The sequence below is a fragment of the Chionomys nivalis genome, chromosome 13 (assembly GCF_950005125.1).
Source record: "Chionomys nivalis chromosome 13, mChiNiv1.1, whole genome shotgun sequence".
Taxonomy (NCBI): Eukaryota; Metazoa; Chordata; class Mammalia; order Rodentia; family Cricetidae; genus Chionomys; species Chionomys nivalis.
This window is the reverse complement of record NC_080098.1, coordinates 53,215,377-53,230,819: the sequence shown is the minus strand read 5'-3', so window position 1 is coordinate 53,230,819 and position 15,443 is coordinate 53,215,377. Positions and strand designations below refer to the sequence as shown.

Here is a 15,443-nt window from a genome sequence, read left to right as displayed (position 1 = left end):
ACATCCAGACGCCAGAGGACTGCTGCCCATGGCAGGACCCTCCACTGGGTTCTCACACTCCAGGACCAGGAAATTAACACAGATGTAGGCCTCTTGTGAGTATCCCACTTGCACAGATGAGCCAGCCACATGAGATGTCTCTCATTCCAGAGGTAGTCAAACGCTGTCCAATTCCCTGGTATGTGCTTGCTTCCGGCTGCTTTTCACCCTCTCACAAGGCAGTCACTTGTAGTGGGTTAAAATGATCCACTCAAAAGCTCAAACTGCCAGCCATGGGAACTCCTTCAGAAAGGAAGAACCAAAAGCCCAGGCATGGAGCACCAAGATGTGGGTCTATGGCTTGTTTGTAGAATCTGTGTCCCGTGTGGGGCAATGAAGGTGTGACTCATGCATCTACCTTCTGGGCCTGCCAGCTGATGACACAGAACAGATACCTGTTTCTGAAAGCATCAGTAGGCATCATACCCGGGTTCCACCTGCAGAACTGTTCTTTGTGCTCTAGGATCCTGGGCTGTGGGAAACGGAGCCACAGAGCAAAGGGACCCAGGCCACAGACATAACTCTCTATCCTCAGCCCCCATGGAGATTGGAAGTGAAGTGAAGCCTCTCATCATCCTCCAAGGCATCCTGCACAGCATATCCTCAGCCCCTAAAGACAGAGCAGTGTTTCAGCACAGATGTCTTCCAATCACAGAGCAGAGAAACTTCAAAAGCCTTTGGTGGCCTCAGACTTCAGTGCTCCTCTTCCACCATCTTGGGATTGTCTTGGCTCGAGTCAAAGCAGCCATGGTTGAAGCCCTTTGGCTCCACTCTCAATATCTCTGTTTGGGCTTTCCATTTTCCAGCAGCAAAAGCAATGATTGGGAAGTCTGACAACTCTTTTCTCTAGTAAGACTTCACTGAATATCATATTTCTTTCTTCACCCAAGAGGCAGGAGAGTTTGTCCCTGATTGACTCTTTGTACCTGACTTTTGTGGTGTTCCTGGTGCCTTGGGTGCTAATGTTGGGGGGAGGGGAGAGCATAAGCCAGATCCCATATCATCTCAGGTCTTGATGGCAGCCTGTTGGTTTTTACTCCCTCCAGTCAAGAAAAAGGAGGTGCTGGTCAGAGCAAGCGAGTACATGAGCCACCTTCTGGAACAGGGCCTCCTGCATTTCTTCGTCACAGCTCGCATCAATGAGACCAGCAATGTCCTGGCCAAGCAGAAGTCCACAGTGCTGACTATCCCCAAGGTCATCATCAAGGTCAGTGAGCATTTCATCTCAGACAAGAAAAGGGAAGGGAAGTAGTCAGGCAGTCTCTCTCTCTCTCTCTCTCTCTCTCTCTCTCTCTCTCTCTCTCTCTCTCTCGTGTGTGTGTGTGTGTGTGTGTATGGGAGAGAGAGAGAGAGAGAGAGAGAGAGAGAGAGAGAGAGGTTTCAAAAACATAATGGAACTAGGATCCTCCTGTTCTTTGAAAGAAGCAAGCCATCCTATATATAGTCATGTACATGTAACACTCCTCTTCTCTCCTTATTTAAATATATAGATGTGACTGCAGATATAAATATATCCAGTGGTATAAACACACTTGTGGAGGAAGATAAAGATGTGTAATGGAGACAGAGACTAAGAACTCTCTGTGTCTTCAGAATAAAGTGGGTCAGGCTTGCAGACTGCCTGCATTGTCCCTCCTGCATTCTGGACAGTCAAGTTGCTCTCTGAGGGGTTGACTGTGTACAGTAGCATTATACAAGCTGAGGTGCTGAATATACATATGCCACACACTGTAAGTACCAACAAAATGGAAATATAAATTATTTCCAGTTCTCCAGAAAGTTCCTTCCTGCATTTTCCTGTTTACAGTCCTCCCCACTCACCACGATGACCAATTTTCTGGCTTCTGTCACTGTGGCTTCTTTTGCCCACTTAGCTGTTGACTTTAGTCATGCCTTTCCGAGGACTACAGGAAATTTCTTCTAAAATTACTCAGGGGAGTATTGGTAAAGAAAGCTTGGGGGATGGGGTTAGAAGACAGAAATGGGGGCCTGTTTTATCTGCTTCTCACAGCATAGGCTCACATCTTGTGCTATCAGTAGACAGCCTTACCCAAGATGCCTTCCAAGCATCCTGTGGTCACCTTGGAGAGTGACATTTTATGCCATTTAGGTGTGAGCTTAGAGGCCTTTCCCTAATGTCTGGAGAGCATTCTTCTCTGAAATGACTGAGCAATTGGCATAGATCCTGCTAACATGAAGCTCCCTAAAATAATCAAACAATCCAAGTGGCCCTCGAAATGGGGCACTGAGCAGAAATGAGAGGTGAATCTTGATTCTTATGAACCATGGACTGGAATCATTTTTTAAGCTAGCGACTGTCGCACAGCTTTCAATATGGCTCCTCTGCATGGTTACAAACTGGGCTCAAGCAGCTGCCCTCAAACTATATATCACACATATAACTGCAGGTTCAACACTCAATAACTCCTCTAGAAGAACAGTACAAATATTTCCATTTTATAAGTGAGAAAGCTGAAGTACAGAGAGGCTGTAAATCTTGTGTAAGATTGCATTAGTCCAGAGGTAGGGCTCCGACTCCAGCAGCCTGGCTACAGAAGCAGGAGGAGAACTGTCTCACCCACTTCTCAAAGTCTGGCTCTCTGTAGATGGTGCCGGAACCACCCCAAGACGAGGCTCACCCAAACCTGAAGCTGTGTAAGACCCACTGAGGCAGAGAATGCCATTCCCTCTGCATCTAGGAAAGTCTATGTCATCGTATCTCTTGTTCTTTAACTGCAGCCACTTATCATAGACCCCTTGTGACTGGTACTGTCTGCACAACGGGCCTTAAGAGGCAGAATGCAAATGAGGATGTATAGGCTGAGAGAGAATCAGAATTCTGTAGGTAGAAGAAGGTAGAATCTGAAACAAATGCTAAACAGGAAAGCTGGGCACGTGGAATGCTCCAGGGGTGCTATCCTCCCATGAGAGAATGAATTCAGTAGCTTGGAGCCCAGGACTAAGTAGAAGAGTCACTCTGGCTCTTCCCCAGTCAAGAGCCTTATTGCACTCCCTCCTCTACACAGCGAAGGTATCTTTTGCTACTCTTAGGGGGATGTTAAGCAGGGATTGTGCCCATACTCAGACCTCTGTTTTTCCCACCGGAGGCAGAGCTCTCATGCTTACCTCATTATGAAGCAATAGCTTGTCCCTTCCAAGCTCTCAGGAGAAGCCTTTCCGAGATGTGAAGTGCTCAGACCACAGCACAAAATAGAATTTAATTGCACCGCTGATAATAAACTCTGTGCATGGAAAAAAACTGATATCTTTGATCTTTTTAGGTATTATTAATTAGAAGGGTTATTTATTTAGGTATCTGCTAGGTTCTTTAAGAGTAACTGAACTCTCCAAGATGGATCAGTGTTGTCTCATTCTACAAGTTAGTAGACCAGAGAAGAACTTGAACCAGGGTTGGTGGGGTTTAGTTTGGGTTGGTTTCCATGACAGAAGCAGGAGTGTGCTAGTTCCGGAGGAAGCTCATTCAGAGCCAAGGCCATTGGTTGAGACTGAAGTGTAAGAGAAAAGGGAGTTCTGATTCTGTCCAGTATGAAACCTGTCTGGAAAAATCATGGACAAGCATTTGTAATGAGCCTTTCTCTGTCCCACTAGCCAGCTCCCAAATAATGACACAAAGACTTCTTAATTATGAAACCTCAACTTTACCTTAGGCTTGTTCCTAACTAGCTCTTGTCACTTAAATTAACTCCTTTCTATTAATCTACATGCTACTACATGGCTTTTTACCTCTCCTCCTGCTTCCTCTGTGTCCAGCTGGTGATTCCCCCTTTCTTCTTCCCAGAGTTCTCTCTGTCTAGAAGTTTCATTTATACCTCCTGCCTTGCTATTGACCATTTGGCTTTTTATTAAACCAATCACACTGACATATCTTTACACAGTGTAATCAAATATATCACCACAGACATTATCATGCAGGTCTTAACCATTAACCTATTTTCTCCATACAATGTTTATGTACCCCTACCAAGTCACCGAGCCTCTCAAAGTCTGTTTTCCCACTGCAGAGGAGAAAGGCAATAGCAATTCTCCTGTCATGGGGTCTTTGTATTGACTGAGCAATGGATGTCTGATATATGCATATCAGATATTGCAATAGATACCTGATATATGCCACTGGATCCTACTGTAGTTGCTTCTCTTCATAAGTGACTGGCTCATGATCATACTTGACTAGAGAAGGTCAGACGCCTCTATCCTCAGTCTTTCGTGGTGTAAATGTGACTTACGAGCTACATCGTTCTCACGCTGGGAATTTTATAGGCAGCAGGAATGGTGACAACTTCAACAGAAAGGTTTGTGTGTTACAAAGTGGAGAGATTGCAGCTTTAATGAATTATCAACCAGAAAGAAGAATAGGCTATCTTTAATGAATGATTATCATTCAACCAGCAGAGATGGATAGAGAAACTATTTTAGATACTAGAGAAAGGCATGAGGAAGTGTGTCAGTGGAGGTAGAGACAGAAGTGTCCTTTTTAGGGTAGAGGTTGGGAGCCAGGTAAGACTATAGGTACCCACAAAAAAAGCATGTAGGGCCATTTTTAGTTGAGTTTATAATGTATGGACAAAACTTTGTCATTGGCTCCATGGACAACAAAGCATTGGTAGAAATTCATGACCATGTCTGTAGCATGATCCTCTCTGCCTCCCTAGAGGTCTCCTATCTGCTTCTACAGAATCTTTGCCCCACAGCATTGACTTCTGGGACTCTCTTGTTTGACCTTAGGAATGGGTCACCTGGAAGCTAGAATCCAACTGTTCCCTCCCACCTCCCTTTTCAGAGCGAGTCTAGACATTTTGGGATGATAATGTTATGCCCATCAGAATCTAACCTACCGGCCACCAAAGCACAAGGGCCAGTGGCCAGATCCTTAATCCCGATGAGTGCATATCAGACTTAATTCATTCCCATGGCAATAGAGGCTGGGTTTGAGTTAAATTTGTTCTCGTTTGACTGTGCCCAACATCCACCACTCGTGAGTCACGGTGTGGGATCCTCATATGGAAAGCGGCAGGGGGAGATGCTCATTAAACTTTAATGAGCATACATCGCTTTTCCCGTGCTATCAAAATATTTTGATGAGAAAAGTATATTTTATTAAAAGCAGACTTGGAAGTTTTCTCTGCCTTCCCATGTGTTGATTGTCAAAAGCTGCTTTAAGTCGGGGCGGGGAGGCTCTTCAGCATTTTAATTGTTGATGAGCAGTTGCCTTTTGGAGAGGAGGGGCCCAGGGGCCACAGACAGAACCAAATTGGTCTCCAGGCTACATACACACTTGCCTAAGTACCGTGACCCACGGTGTGGGAACAGCAATCTGATGGGGTTCTCTGCTTCTCACCAATGAGGGCTGGTAGTTCTTATGCTCAAGATGGGCAGCAGGAGCTGTGGAGGAAAGCAAGCATGCACAGTACTGGGCAAGCCTCCAGACCCATATTCCCGCCTAGAAGGCACAGAGCTGATAACATCTTCACAGCCACTGTGGGCTGGTCATAATAGGTCACATAGGGAAATGCCACTGCTGACGCTGAGTAAAATTCAGTGAAGGCCCCACCTCATCCAGCACTTACACCTACATGGCTGTGTCTATCCAGGCTGGGAAAGAGAGACAAGTCCATCCACTCACCAAGCCTGTTAGCCTGGTGGGAAGTTTCACCTCCTGTGAGAAGGGAACCCTTTTCTACTTGGCCTAGGTATGCAATGGTTTAACCCCATGTCCAGATTTCATCTAGCCCTAGGTACTAGCAGATAGTAGCATGATTTGTCCCAATAATGATTATAATGCTATGTTCCAACTGGAGCCTTTCATTGCACACCTATGATTCTCACTGAGGTTTCCAGGCCATCTTCTTAGAACCCCGACTCTGTATGTCTCTGGAGTGAGGCAGGGAAGATGCTAAGGGGAGTTCTGGGTCCTGTTCTCTCAGCATCCTGACTTATACTCCTGTGTCTCGAAGGACAAATTAACGTTTGGAAAACCACTTGGGATGCAGTCAGTATCCTGAACCACTTAACAGTTACTAGGCGAGGGATGATAAAGCTTCCATTTGCTCTATGGGAGCATAAATGTCCAATTTTTTTCATCAATGTCAAGTAGAAAAACAAAGGGCTCGTCCCTGAGCCCTGTGCTAAAGGCTTGGGAACTGACTACTTTCTCTTCTCTGCGTGATAAATACTTCATGTATACCAACTAAAAAGCAGAAAGGGTGATTTGGGCTCACAGTTTCAGAGTATCAGTCTGCAATCAGTTGTTACTTAATGACGGTGACAGAGAAATATGATAACCAGGAAGGTGTGAAAGAGAGAACGAGGCCAGAGCCCCAGCAGCTCCTTCAAGGACATAACCCTAATGGCATAGCTTTCTTCCACAGCCCTAGTTCTTAATGTCTCTACTGCCTCTCGTGCTTGTAGCCTAAGATCCAAACCATGTTATCCTCCATGTTTTCAATAAAAGAAAAAATATGCTCTCTCTAGCATCCTTGCTCTACAATGATTCTGGCTCCGTCACCATGACTCAGCCCTTCCCTTCAAGGTAGATCTAAGGGAAAGGGAACCAGGATGGATGGATGCTTCATCTTCTCTCTGAACTTCCTTCTCCCAAAGAATGCCAAATGGGGGAGGGGGCTTTCTGTTGTGGCTTTTTGTGCTCACGCCCTTCTGTTGCTATGGGTTAGAGACAATTGCAACTGTTCAGTGAGACAGCATAAGCTGTGTCAAGGGAGAGGGCACGCTCTGGATTGTGGGAGCCCCAAGGCTCTGATGGGTGCACTGCCATCTCACCTTTCTGGACAGATGTGTAACAATGTTGATGTGAGAAGCAAAAAGGGAGGCATCAGGCAGTAACTGAGATACACAACATGTAGGTTGCCCTATGCATCTCCTGTTTGCTGTTGTCTAAATCTTCACACATACACACACACACAGAGAGAGAGAGAGAGAGAGAGAGAGAGAGAGAGAGAGAGAGAGAGAGAGAGAGAGAGAGAGAGAAGAGAGGAAAGCAAAGCATCTGGAACCAAGAACCACATCTTCCTACCCTGTGATTCAACTGCATGTGGACTACTGGATCTCTCTTGAAAAAGTATATCCCCAGCTTCACCCTAAATAGAAAAATCCCATTATCATCCAGTACTGTATCTCAAGGCCTCAAGGCTACCTTGTCACATTTCACCCTGGTGTGGGAATCTAATCTTTCCTCATAAAACCAAAAAGAAAAAGGTGGGAGGTAGCTGTGTTTTCAAATATAGTTCAGGGTCAACTTAGAACCATTGCCCTCAGAGGATGGTTTAGCGATAACATGAAAAGCTAACGCAGCAAATGATTCTTCGGTGGGATGCTATTTTTATCTCATCTGTCAGAGATCACAGCGTGGGTGGCATTTCAAGGAGAATGTTTTAAGTCAGAAAGACCTAGATTTATTTCCGGGTGGGTTCTTCCAATTTACTAGCTCGAGTTACCTTTTAAGTTTTGCTTTCATGTGAAGAGAATAGAGGGGGTGATTACAATGTGTCTGTAGAACTGCAAGGTTTCAAAGGACAAAGTAAGGAAAGGATGGGCAGGGTCCCTGTATTGCTAAGTAAATACCAATGAAAACTGCCTGCTTATTGTTATTGTTATTAAACAGACTTAGGACGGGATATGGTTAGGCAATGCTCTAGTACCAACTGCATTTGTGTCTCATTCTCCTCTTCGCTGTGTGAACTCAGCCAAGTAACACAGCTTCTCTGTGCCTCCATTTCCTCTCTGTAAACTCTCAGCATCTACCTGGCAGCCTTCTATGGATTAAATGACTTGCTACAAGTTTCCACAGTGACAGGTATTTCAGATCCACATTGTCAACACGGTGTATGTTAGCCCCAAAAATGTGACAGGTACCACTGTTGTAGGAGGTCGTTTGTTCGTTCCTGGTCACTTAGACCTAAAATAACCATACAGAAACTATATTGTTTACAACACTGCTTGGCCTGTTAGCTTATGCATATTTCAATTTCACTCTTAAATATTAAATTAACCCATTCAATTATTTTATATTTTACCATGACGCTTGTGACCTACCAGCAAGGTTCCGGCTGGCAGATTGTGTTTTTCTCCTCTCCATGGCATTTCCGGTTTTTGTTTTTAAAAAGTGCTAAGCGGGCATGGCTAGGGCCAACAGGGCCCTGCCTGCTTGCTCTGCCCAGTCCAGCATGGTGGACACATGTTCACTGCCTCTGCAAGCTGCGCACACTGCCCCAGTTTCAAGTATGCAGCAGGTCTATGTTGAGCCATTAAGCAGTTTGTAACATGCTGCTCACAGACCCCATTTAAATGCTCAGCCTCCTGAAAGAGCCAGAGTTCATGCTGGCAGCACGGACCTCTCTTAAGAGAGCTGTGGCATGCTACAAGCTGAAAAAAATGTGGCTAAACTTTGTTTTTGTGTGTGTGTGTTTAGAGTTTCTTTCCAAGCCCTTTCAGGTTTTATGTGGATTTAGCTAGCACACCTTGGAGTGCTAATTTGTTAGAAGAGGCTGCTTGTTCATTCTCAGCTTCTTAGACCCTAAATAATCATACAGAAACTATATTATTTACAACACTGCTTGGCCTATTAGTTTATGTATATTTCAAGCTCACTCTTATATCTTAAATTAACCCATTTCTACTATTTTATAGTTTACCATGAGGCTGTGGCTTACCCGCAAGGTTCTGCCGGCACCTGTCTCAGGCGGAACTACACAGCTTCTCCCTGACTCCGCCTTCTTTCTCCCAGCATTCAGACTAGTTTTCCCTGTCTAGCTCTGTTCTACCCTGCAATAGGTTCGTTCAAAGCAGTTTTCTTTTTTCATTAATCAATAAAAACAATACATTTACAAAAGGACTTCCTACATCAGTACCACCAAAAAAAGTCTGATTTTTTTTTATTTCATTTTATTTTAATTCTTTTAAGTCTAACATGGCCACCTGGGCTAGTGACTACTACCTTGGTCAGCACAGACTTTTACATGACTTGACCTTGGCAAAACATTTGGCTTCCTTTAGTAAATGAAAGCCTATGTATTAGCAGAGAGCAGTACCAGCTCTGGAGCTGGTGAACAGTTTACAAACAAGCAACTGCTTATTTCCAGCAGTGACCATGGGGTGAGGAGGAGGGAGGAAATTCAATTTCCAATGGTACGTGGACGACATGATTGAAAGCACTTCAAATAAAGACTGTTAGGTGAATCTAATAAATTGTGTGAATCAAACTGCCAACTTAAGTCATTTTCACTCTTTCTCAAACTTTTCTTTTATTTCAATTTCCTGTGTGTGTGTGTGTGTGTGTGTGAGAGAGAGAGAGAGAGAGAGAGAGAGAGGTAGTGGGGGAGAGGAGAAATAATGACTTTCCCTTTTGCCAAAGAATCTGAGTAGCTACCCATTATCATGTACATGTATAAAGGGCAGAACTCAGTGCAGCAGTATTGATGACTACAATCACCTTGGGAAAACGTTGTATTATAGGTTTATTTTTTAAATGGATATTTTAAATAAAATAGTTACATTAGTTATTTTCTGTTGTTGTTATAAAATACCATAACCAAGACAATCTACAGATTGACAAATTTCTTTGAGTTTACTTGTCCAGAGGAATAAGAGTCCATCATGACAGGGAAACAAGGCAACAGTCAGGCCTGGCAGTGGGAGCAGGAAGCTGAGAGATCATGTGCACAACCACAAGAAGGAAGAAGGGGGGAAACTGGAAATGGATGAGGCTGTGAGATCCCAAAGCCCAACCCTAATGATGTACTTTGTCCATCAAACTGCACCTCCTGAACATCCCCAACATCACTGCAAACTGGAGGCTGAGTATTCCAATGTCTGGGTCTTTGGGAATCATTTCTCATTTAAAGCACAAGGCAGTGAAAACACCAGAGTCATGAGATGTGTGTAAAAACATGAGGCATCTCCAAGGACAGCATGTCCTGGGCTCTTTTTCTCTGGTCTCTGTCTTAAGCATGTCTCTCTAAACTCAATACCATGAATGCTGTTTCTTGACCTAAGATCCCATAGATTTCCCTAAGGCCTGCTTTTATTTGAGGCTTTATGAAAACAAAGAAAGAAAGGAACAAACGAACGAACGGAGGGAGGGAAGGGAAGGAGGAGAAGAAAGAAGGGAGGGAGGGAGGGAGGGAGGGAGGGAGGGAGGGAGGGAGGGAGGGAGGGAGGAAGACAAAAGGACAGACAGACAATATTGGCATTGAAATGTTTTCACAGCATAAAAAAGTAAACTGTTCAGAACACAGGAAGAATGCAACACAAACTTACACACACACACACACATAGTCATTGTTTTCTGCCCCACAGACACTATAACATCTCTTAAGTCAGTAAATACCAAGAAAATGTTCTATTCTCTTCTTAGAAAATGGAAGGAAAAAGGGCCTCTCAAATTTTCCAAGCAGGACTGTTGAATATTGGATAGTTAAGTATTATGTTTAGTTTGGTTTGAGTTTGTATGATTCAACATCCTCTCAAGAGTCAGGGACAGGAAACTGAAATTCTGGAGGAAAGAGACAAACATAAGAGAATAGATACCAAGCTGTTGTTAATTACAAAAGAAATACACAACAGCCTACGCAGAGCCCTGGTCCGTCAACCACCTCTATCCAGCCTCCTCCGAGTGACAGTATTGGTATACTCAACGCAGGCACTAATTGCAGAGATAATACCTGGAAACAAACTCATTGAGTGGGACACAAAAAATTAGCCAAGAAGATTCTGTATTGTGATCATATTCAGATCTGATGCCCATTTACAAAGGAAAAAACACCAGGTAGCCTTTCAAATATATGTTGGGCATACCTAATCCAAAACTCCAAAAGTCAAAAATGTTTGAGCTCCAGCTCACCATGCAAAATGTTCCAGAGTTGGAATATTTCACATTTTGGGTATTTTTTTAATTAGGAACAGTCAACTAGTAAAGTGTATATAGAAATAAACTAAAAATGTCCATGCCTCTGAAATCTAATATTCTGGTCCTCAACATTTCAGAAAAATATTTCCTGTCATAGTCCACAGTGACCTGAAAGGGTATGTTTTTCCACAACACAGAAATCATCCTGGGAATTAGCTCAATAGCATAGAAAGGGTTATTAATCTGCAGTTCATAGGCCCTAGAAAATAATAGATAACCTTCATGGTTCAGAGTGAATTCATGTGGTACAAATGCATTCATGTAGTACTGGATATATCTGTGTGGAGAAATTGTTAACAGCAACTGGCAGTTTTATGTCTTTTTAAATATTACCATTATGATTAATTAAACTTGTTCTCACAATGTCACAGAGGTATATAACATGTTCTGAGCGCTCTCACACCAACTCTCTCCTTCTCCCTTCTACTCCCGTCAATCCTCCTCCTCCCTGAAAGTCCCTTTCCCACATTCATGACTTTTAACTTTCTTTTGTGGCTCATTGTTCTGAAGCAGGTTCCTCTGTGTGACCATGGATTTGGAACCATGTATTGGAGTCTGTTAGGCTCGCCTTTGGGTATACCCTAGTAGACAATGGCTGCTCCTCCCCTCAAATCCATCAGTTGACAATAGTTTAACAAGGATGAATGGTGCTACATGAATCCCTCCTAGATCTATGATTGACTGTTGATGGGCCCAGTTGGTATCAGTCTGGAAATTTTAGGTTTATTTCTTAAGAGGCTTCTGCTCATTCTTGTGATGACCATGGCAGATGTACCAACACACTTCCCCCAGAAAGAATTAGAGTCATCACAGCAAACATTCTTGCTGAAGGTGTCTATGTAGCCTTCTGTAATTTAGATAAAACTTCTATTTTTATAATTCCATTGTGTTTTGAAGTTATTTTAATGAGAAACACTAGAATATTAAACTGAGGATGCCATATGAGACACTCAAATTGGACCACGTCAAAACACCTGGGAAGAAAGTGACAGGTTCAGTCTTTCATCAATTTAGTAGCAATGACTTTCAAGGCAGGGAGGAGGGGAACAGACTTTGCTTCCCAAGGGATAACTGGCAATTCCTAGATATCTGTAGTTGTTATGATTTGTGGGGTGCTGTTGGCTATTGGCATCTAGTGGGCAGAAGCCAGAGATGCTGTTAAATATCTCCATGATGCAAGACAATTTCCACAGCTGAGATGCATCTAGTTCAAAATCACACGGGTACTGAGGTTGGGAAACCCTGGTCTTGAGCTGACTATTAACTTTGCTACAGCTTTCAGACCAGGCTAATCCAATCCATTCACACTGTACCACTCCAGAAGCTACAAAAGTAACTTCTGGCTCATGGGCCCATTCTTTCATCAGTTAGCCTATCTCCTTCTCATTGAGCCTTATTATTTTCAGTTTTGTCAGTTTGGCTTCAAATTCAGTTCTCTCTACACTCTTCTTTTTTTGCCACTTTTTTTTATTATTGACTTTTATTGAGCTCTACATTTTTCTCTGCTCCCCTCCCTGCCTCTCCCTTCCCCTTCAACCCTCCCCCAAGGTCCCCATGTTCCCAATTTACTCAGGAGATCTTGTCTTTTTCTACATCCCATGTAGATTAGATCTATGTAAGTCTCTCTTAGTGTCCTCATTGTTGTCTAAGTTCTCTGGGATTATGGTTTGTAGACTGATTTTCTTTGCTTTATGTTTAAAAACCACCTATATCTTGAATTTGGCAGGAAAAAAGATGTAACTAGAAAACATTATTCTGAGTTAGGTAACCCAGACACAGAAAGACAAGTATCACATGTACTCACTTTACACCCTTCTTAAAAGTTCCCTTACCCCTAGAGAGCCCGTGAACATGAGAGCAAAATAGCTTAGCTTTGTTGTTTGGTTACCACTGGGTTACGGTACTTCCAACATCTCTGGTCATCGTGTCCATAGTTCTAAGTTGATTCTTTCTCATATTAAGACTTGAATTGGAATCCTATCCTGGTCAGTTGCTTCAAATTTTTGTGTAAACTGATTTCATAGAAAATAAAACGCAAACACAAATGCCTCAGAAAATCTTGTCCCCCTTAAGGGATGACTATGCTGTGAACATCTTGTTCCTGTGTGCCTTGGAGCTAAAAGTGATGTAGCCCTTGTATGAGAATTCTCGTGAACAATGCTTTGCAGTGGAGTTTAGTAATGTGCTAGAGTGTTCAAAACAAACAAATTACTCTACTATTTGGCATTCTAACTTCATGATCTGGAGTGCTGAGACTTCTGTAGTTGTAAGTCCCCACTGTTTAAAGTAACAACCTCTTTCGGGCACACAGTCCTTATCTTTAGATAAGCCTACTGCTGTCTCCGTTGTTATTAGCCTGCCCTACACAGAGTGCCCCTAAATCCATCTCTCCACCTAGGAAGTGGGGGCATGAAATGAACATGATGAATTGGTTGAAAGTTTTATTTTTTTGATAGAATTTTTTTAATCCCATGAACATAAATTTAGTCACAAACCAAAAAAGCAAAACCATAAGATTTTATTCTTAGTTATAAAGTCAGTAAGCAAGGGTCCTCTTCTCCAGGAAATGTTCTTCCTCTTAATCTCCATTCTTATGAAAGTCTCATATCTGTGTGTGTCTTCATATATTATGCACTGGCTAAAGACACAATGTAGTAATGTCAGGCTGATATATAGAAAACTCAATGAACTAGTAAGTGCCACTTTAAAACAATTCTCACTAAATATTTGCAGGGCACAGGATAGGTACTGGAGTCAAAAGCAGCACTGATGTTTTAAGAAGCTTGATCTAGATTCTCAGGGCAACTTGAAAGCTGATTTTTGGTGCATCATCTTCTTCCATCCCGTTCTTACTAGGTAAAATCATCATCATCATAATCATTTTGTTCTCAAGTGACTTTGATTTTATACAGATCCATTTATGTGGCAATCCAATCTCTAAACAGACAATGAAATACCACTGCTGCTTGATCATTTTCTAATACATTGATTCTATATTGAGAAAGCCTTCTCAGCATGTGGCACTTACTAAATATAACAGGAAGGATAATAATATCAATTATATATAATAGACTTTATATAGATAAAGAAGTATATTATATATTATAAATATAAAGAAGTCTATTATATACTTATATATATTAAGAATATTATATATAATAGACTTTATATATATATAAAAGACTTATATTTGTATACATACAAATATAAGGGGATGGAAAAATGTAAGAGCCAGATGAAGAAGGGCTATGAAATCCTGACTTCTTGGCATACATATATTGTATGTATACAAATATAAGTCTTCTTTTAGAGACAACAAAACTGAATCTACTCAGTTTTCAAAAAAAGAATAAATGTCCAATAGCCTCATAAAAAAATTAATAGATTTAACAATCAAGGAAATGAAAATCGAAACTATATTGATTATAAGTATTTAGAAGACAGTTTGGTACCATTCCACTTGAGCATAACAACAGCATTAAGGCCACTCATAGGGGCCTAAGATACCTCCTCAGCCATGTGTGTTTTGATTGGGTTTCTAGAACCAGGTATGAGTCCCCTTTTGTGGAGGGGTTGGGCCTCAGATCCAGGCAGAGGACAGTTGATTACACAACAGCAGATCACAGGGCTCGCCTCTAAGTAAGACCTTGATGCCTTTTCTACTCCCAGGTCCCCATATAGCAGAAATTCTATCTCAGCTTTAACCAGAGAATCTTTTTTTTTTTGAACAGTAGTGATCACAAAGATGCAGGGGTGTTCACAGTGCCAAGAATAAGTTAGAGTTAGGTATTCATCTACAAATATATGTTGTAAATATATCAGTCTTACAAAGCTCAGATATGAATAAAGAAGGTATGAAATGAAGAAGGGCTACGAAATCCTGAACTCTTGGCATACAAAGTTTAGCCAATACAGTCGTGACTTTATAGCATTCATGGAGCTATCAACAATCAGTCATGGGTCAGAGAGGTGCACTCTGTACTCTACTTCTTCTCAACTATTGGCAGTGGATTCTACGGGAGGGAATGTCATTATCTTCAGTTATGTACCCAAGTGATTGTCATTACCAGGCTCCATTGTTAGTTTTACACAGGTGTGCTGTTTAACTCTAAGAGGTGAGCGAGCGAGAGAGAGAGACCACCACAAAAAGTTATGAATGTGGGAAGGGGACTTATAGGGAAGAGGGCTCATACTGAGTAAAAGAAAAATTAAATGGGGAGTTACAACAAAGAGAGTACATGTTATACACGTATAAAACTGTCAAGGAACAAACTCAATAACCGTTTTAATTTTTAAACCACATTAAGAATCCGTCTTACCCTAGTTGGAGTAGCGATCATCAAAGAAACAATGTTGAGAATACAGAGGAAAAGGAACCCTTATACGCCATCAACAGATGCATCCACTACGCAAATCAATACGGAGGCTAAAGAGATGCCGTCATCAGAGGAACGTTGTGGAATCA

The 15,443-nt window shown here is 42.2% G+C and overlaps 1 protein-coding gene across 1 annotated transcript in view; it reads left to right on the top strand.

Annotated features, from left to right (window-relative positions):
* The window catches only part of F13a1 (coagulation factor XIII A chain), a 159,711-nt gene that overhangs the window by 134,459 nt on the left and 9,809 nt on the right, over window positions 1-15,443 (top strand). Inside the window, exon 13 of the mRNA XM_057787428.1 lies at window positions 1,086-1,246. Within this exon, the coding sequence (XP_057643411.1) occupies window positions 1,086-1,246 (161 nt within the window). The remainder of the gene's footprint in view (window positions 1-1,085; window positions 1,247-15,443) is intronic.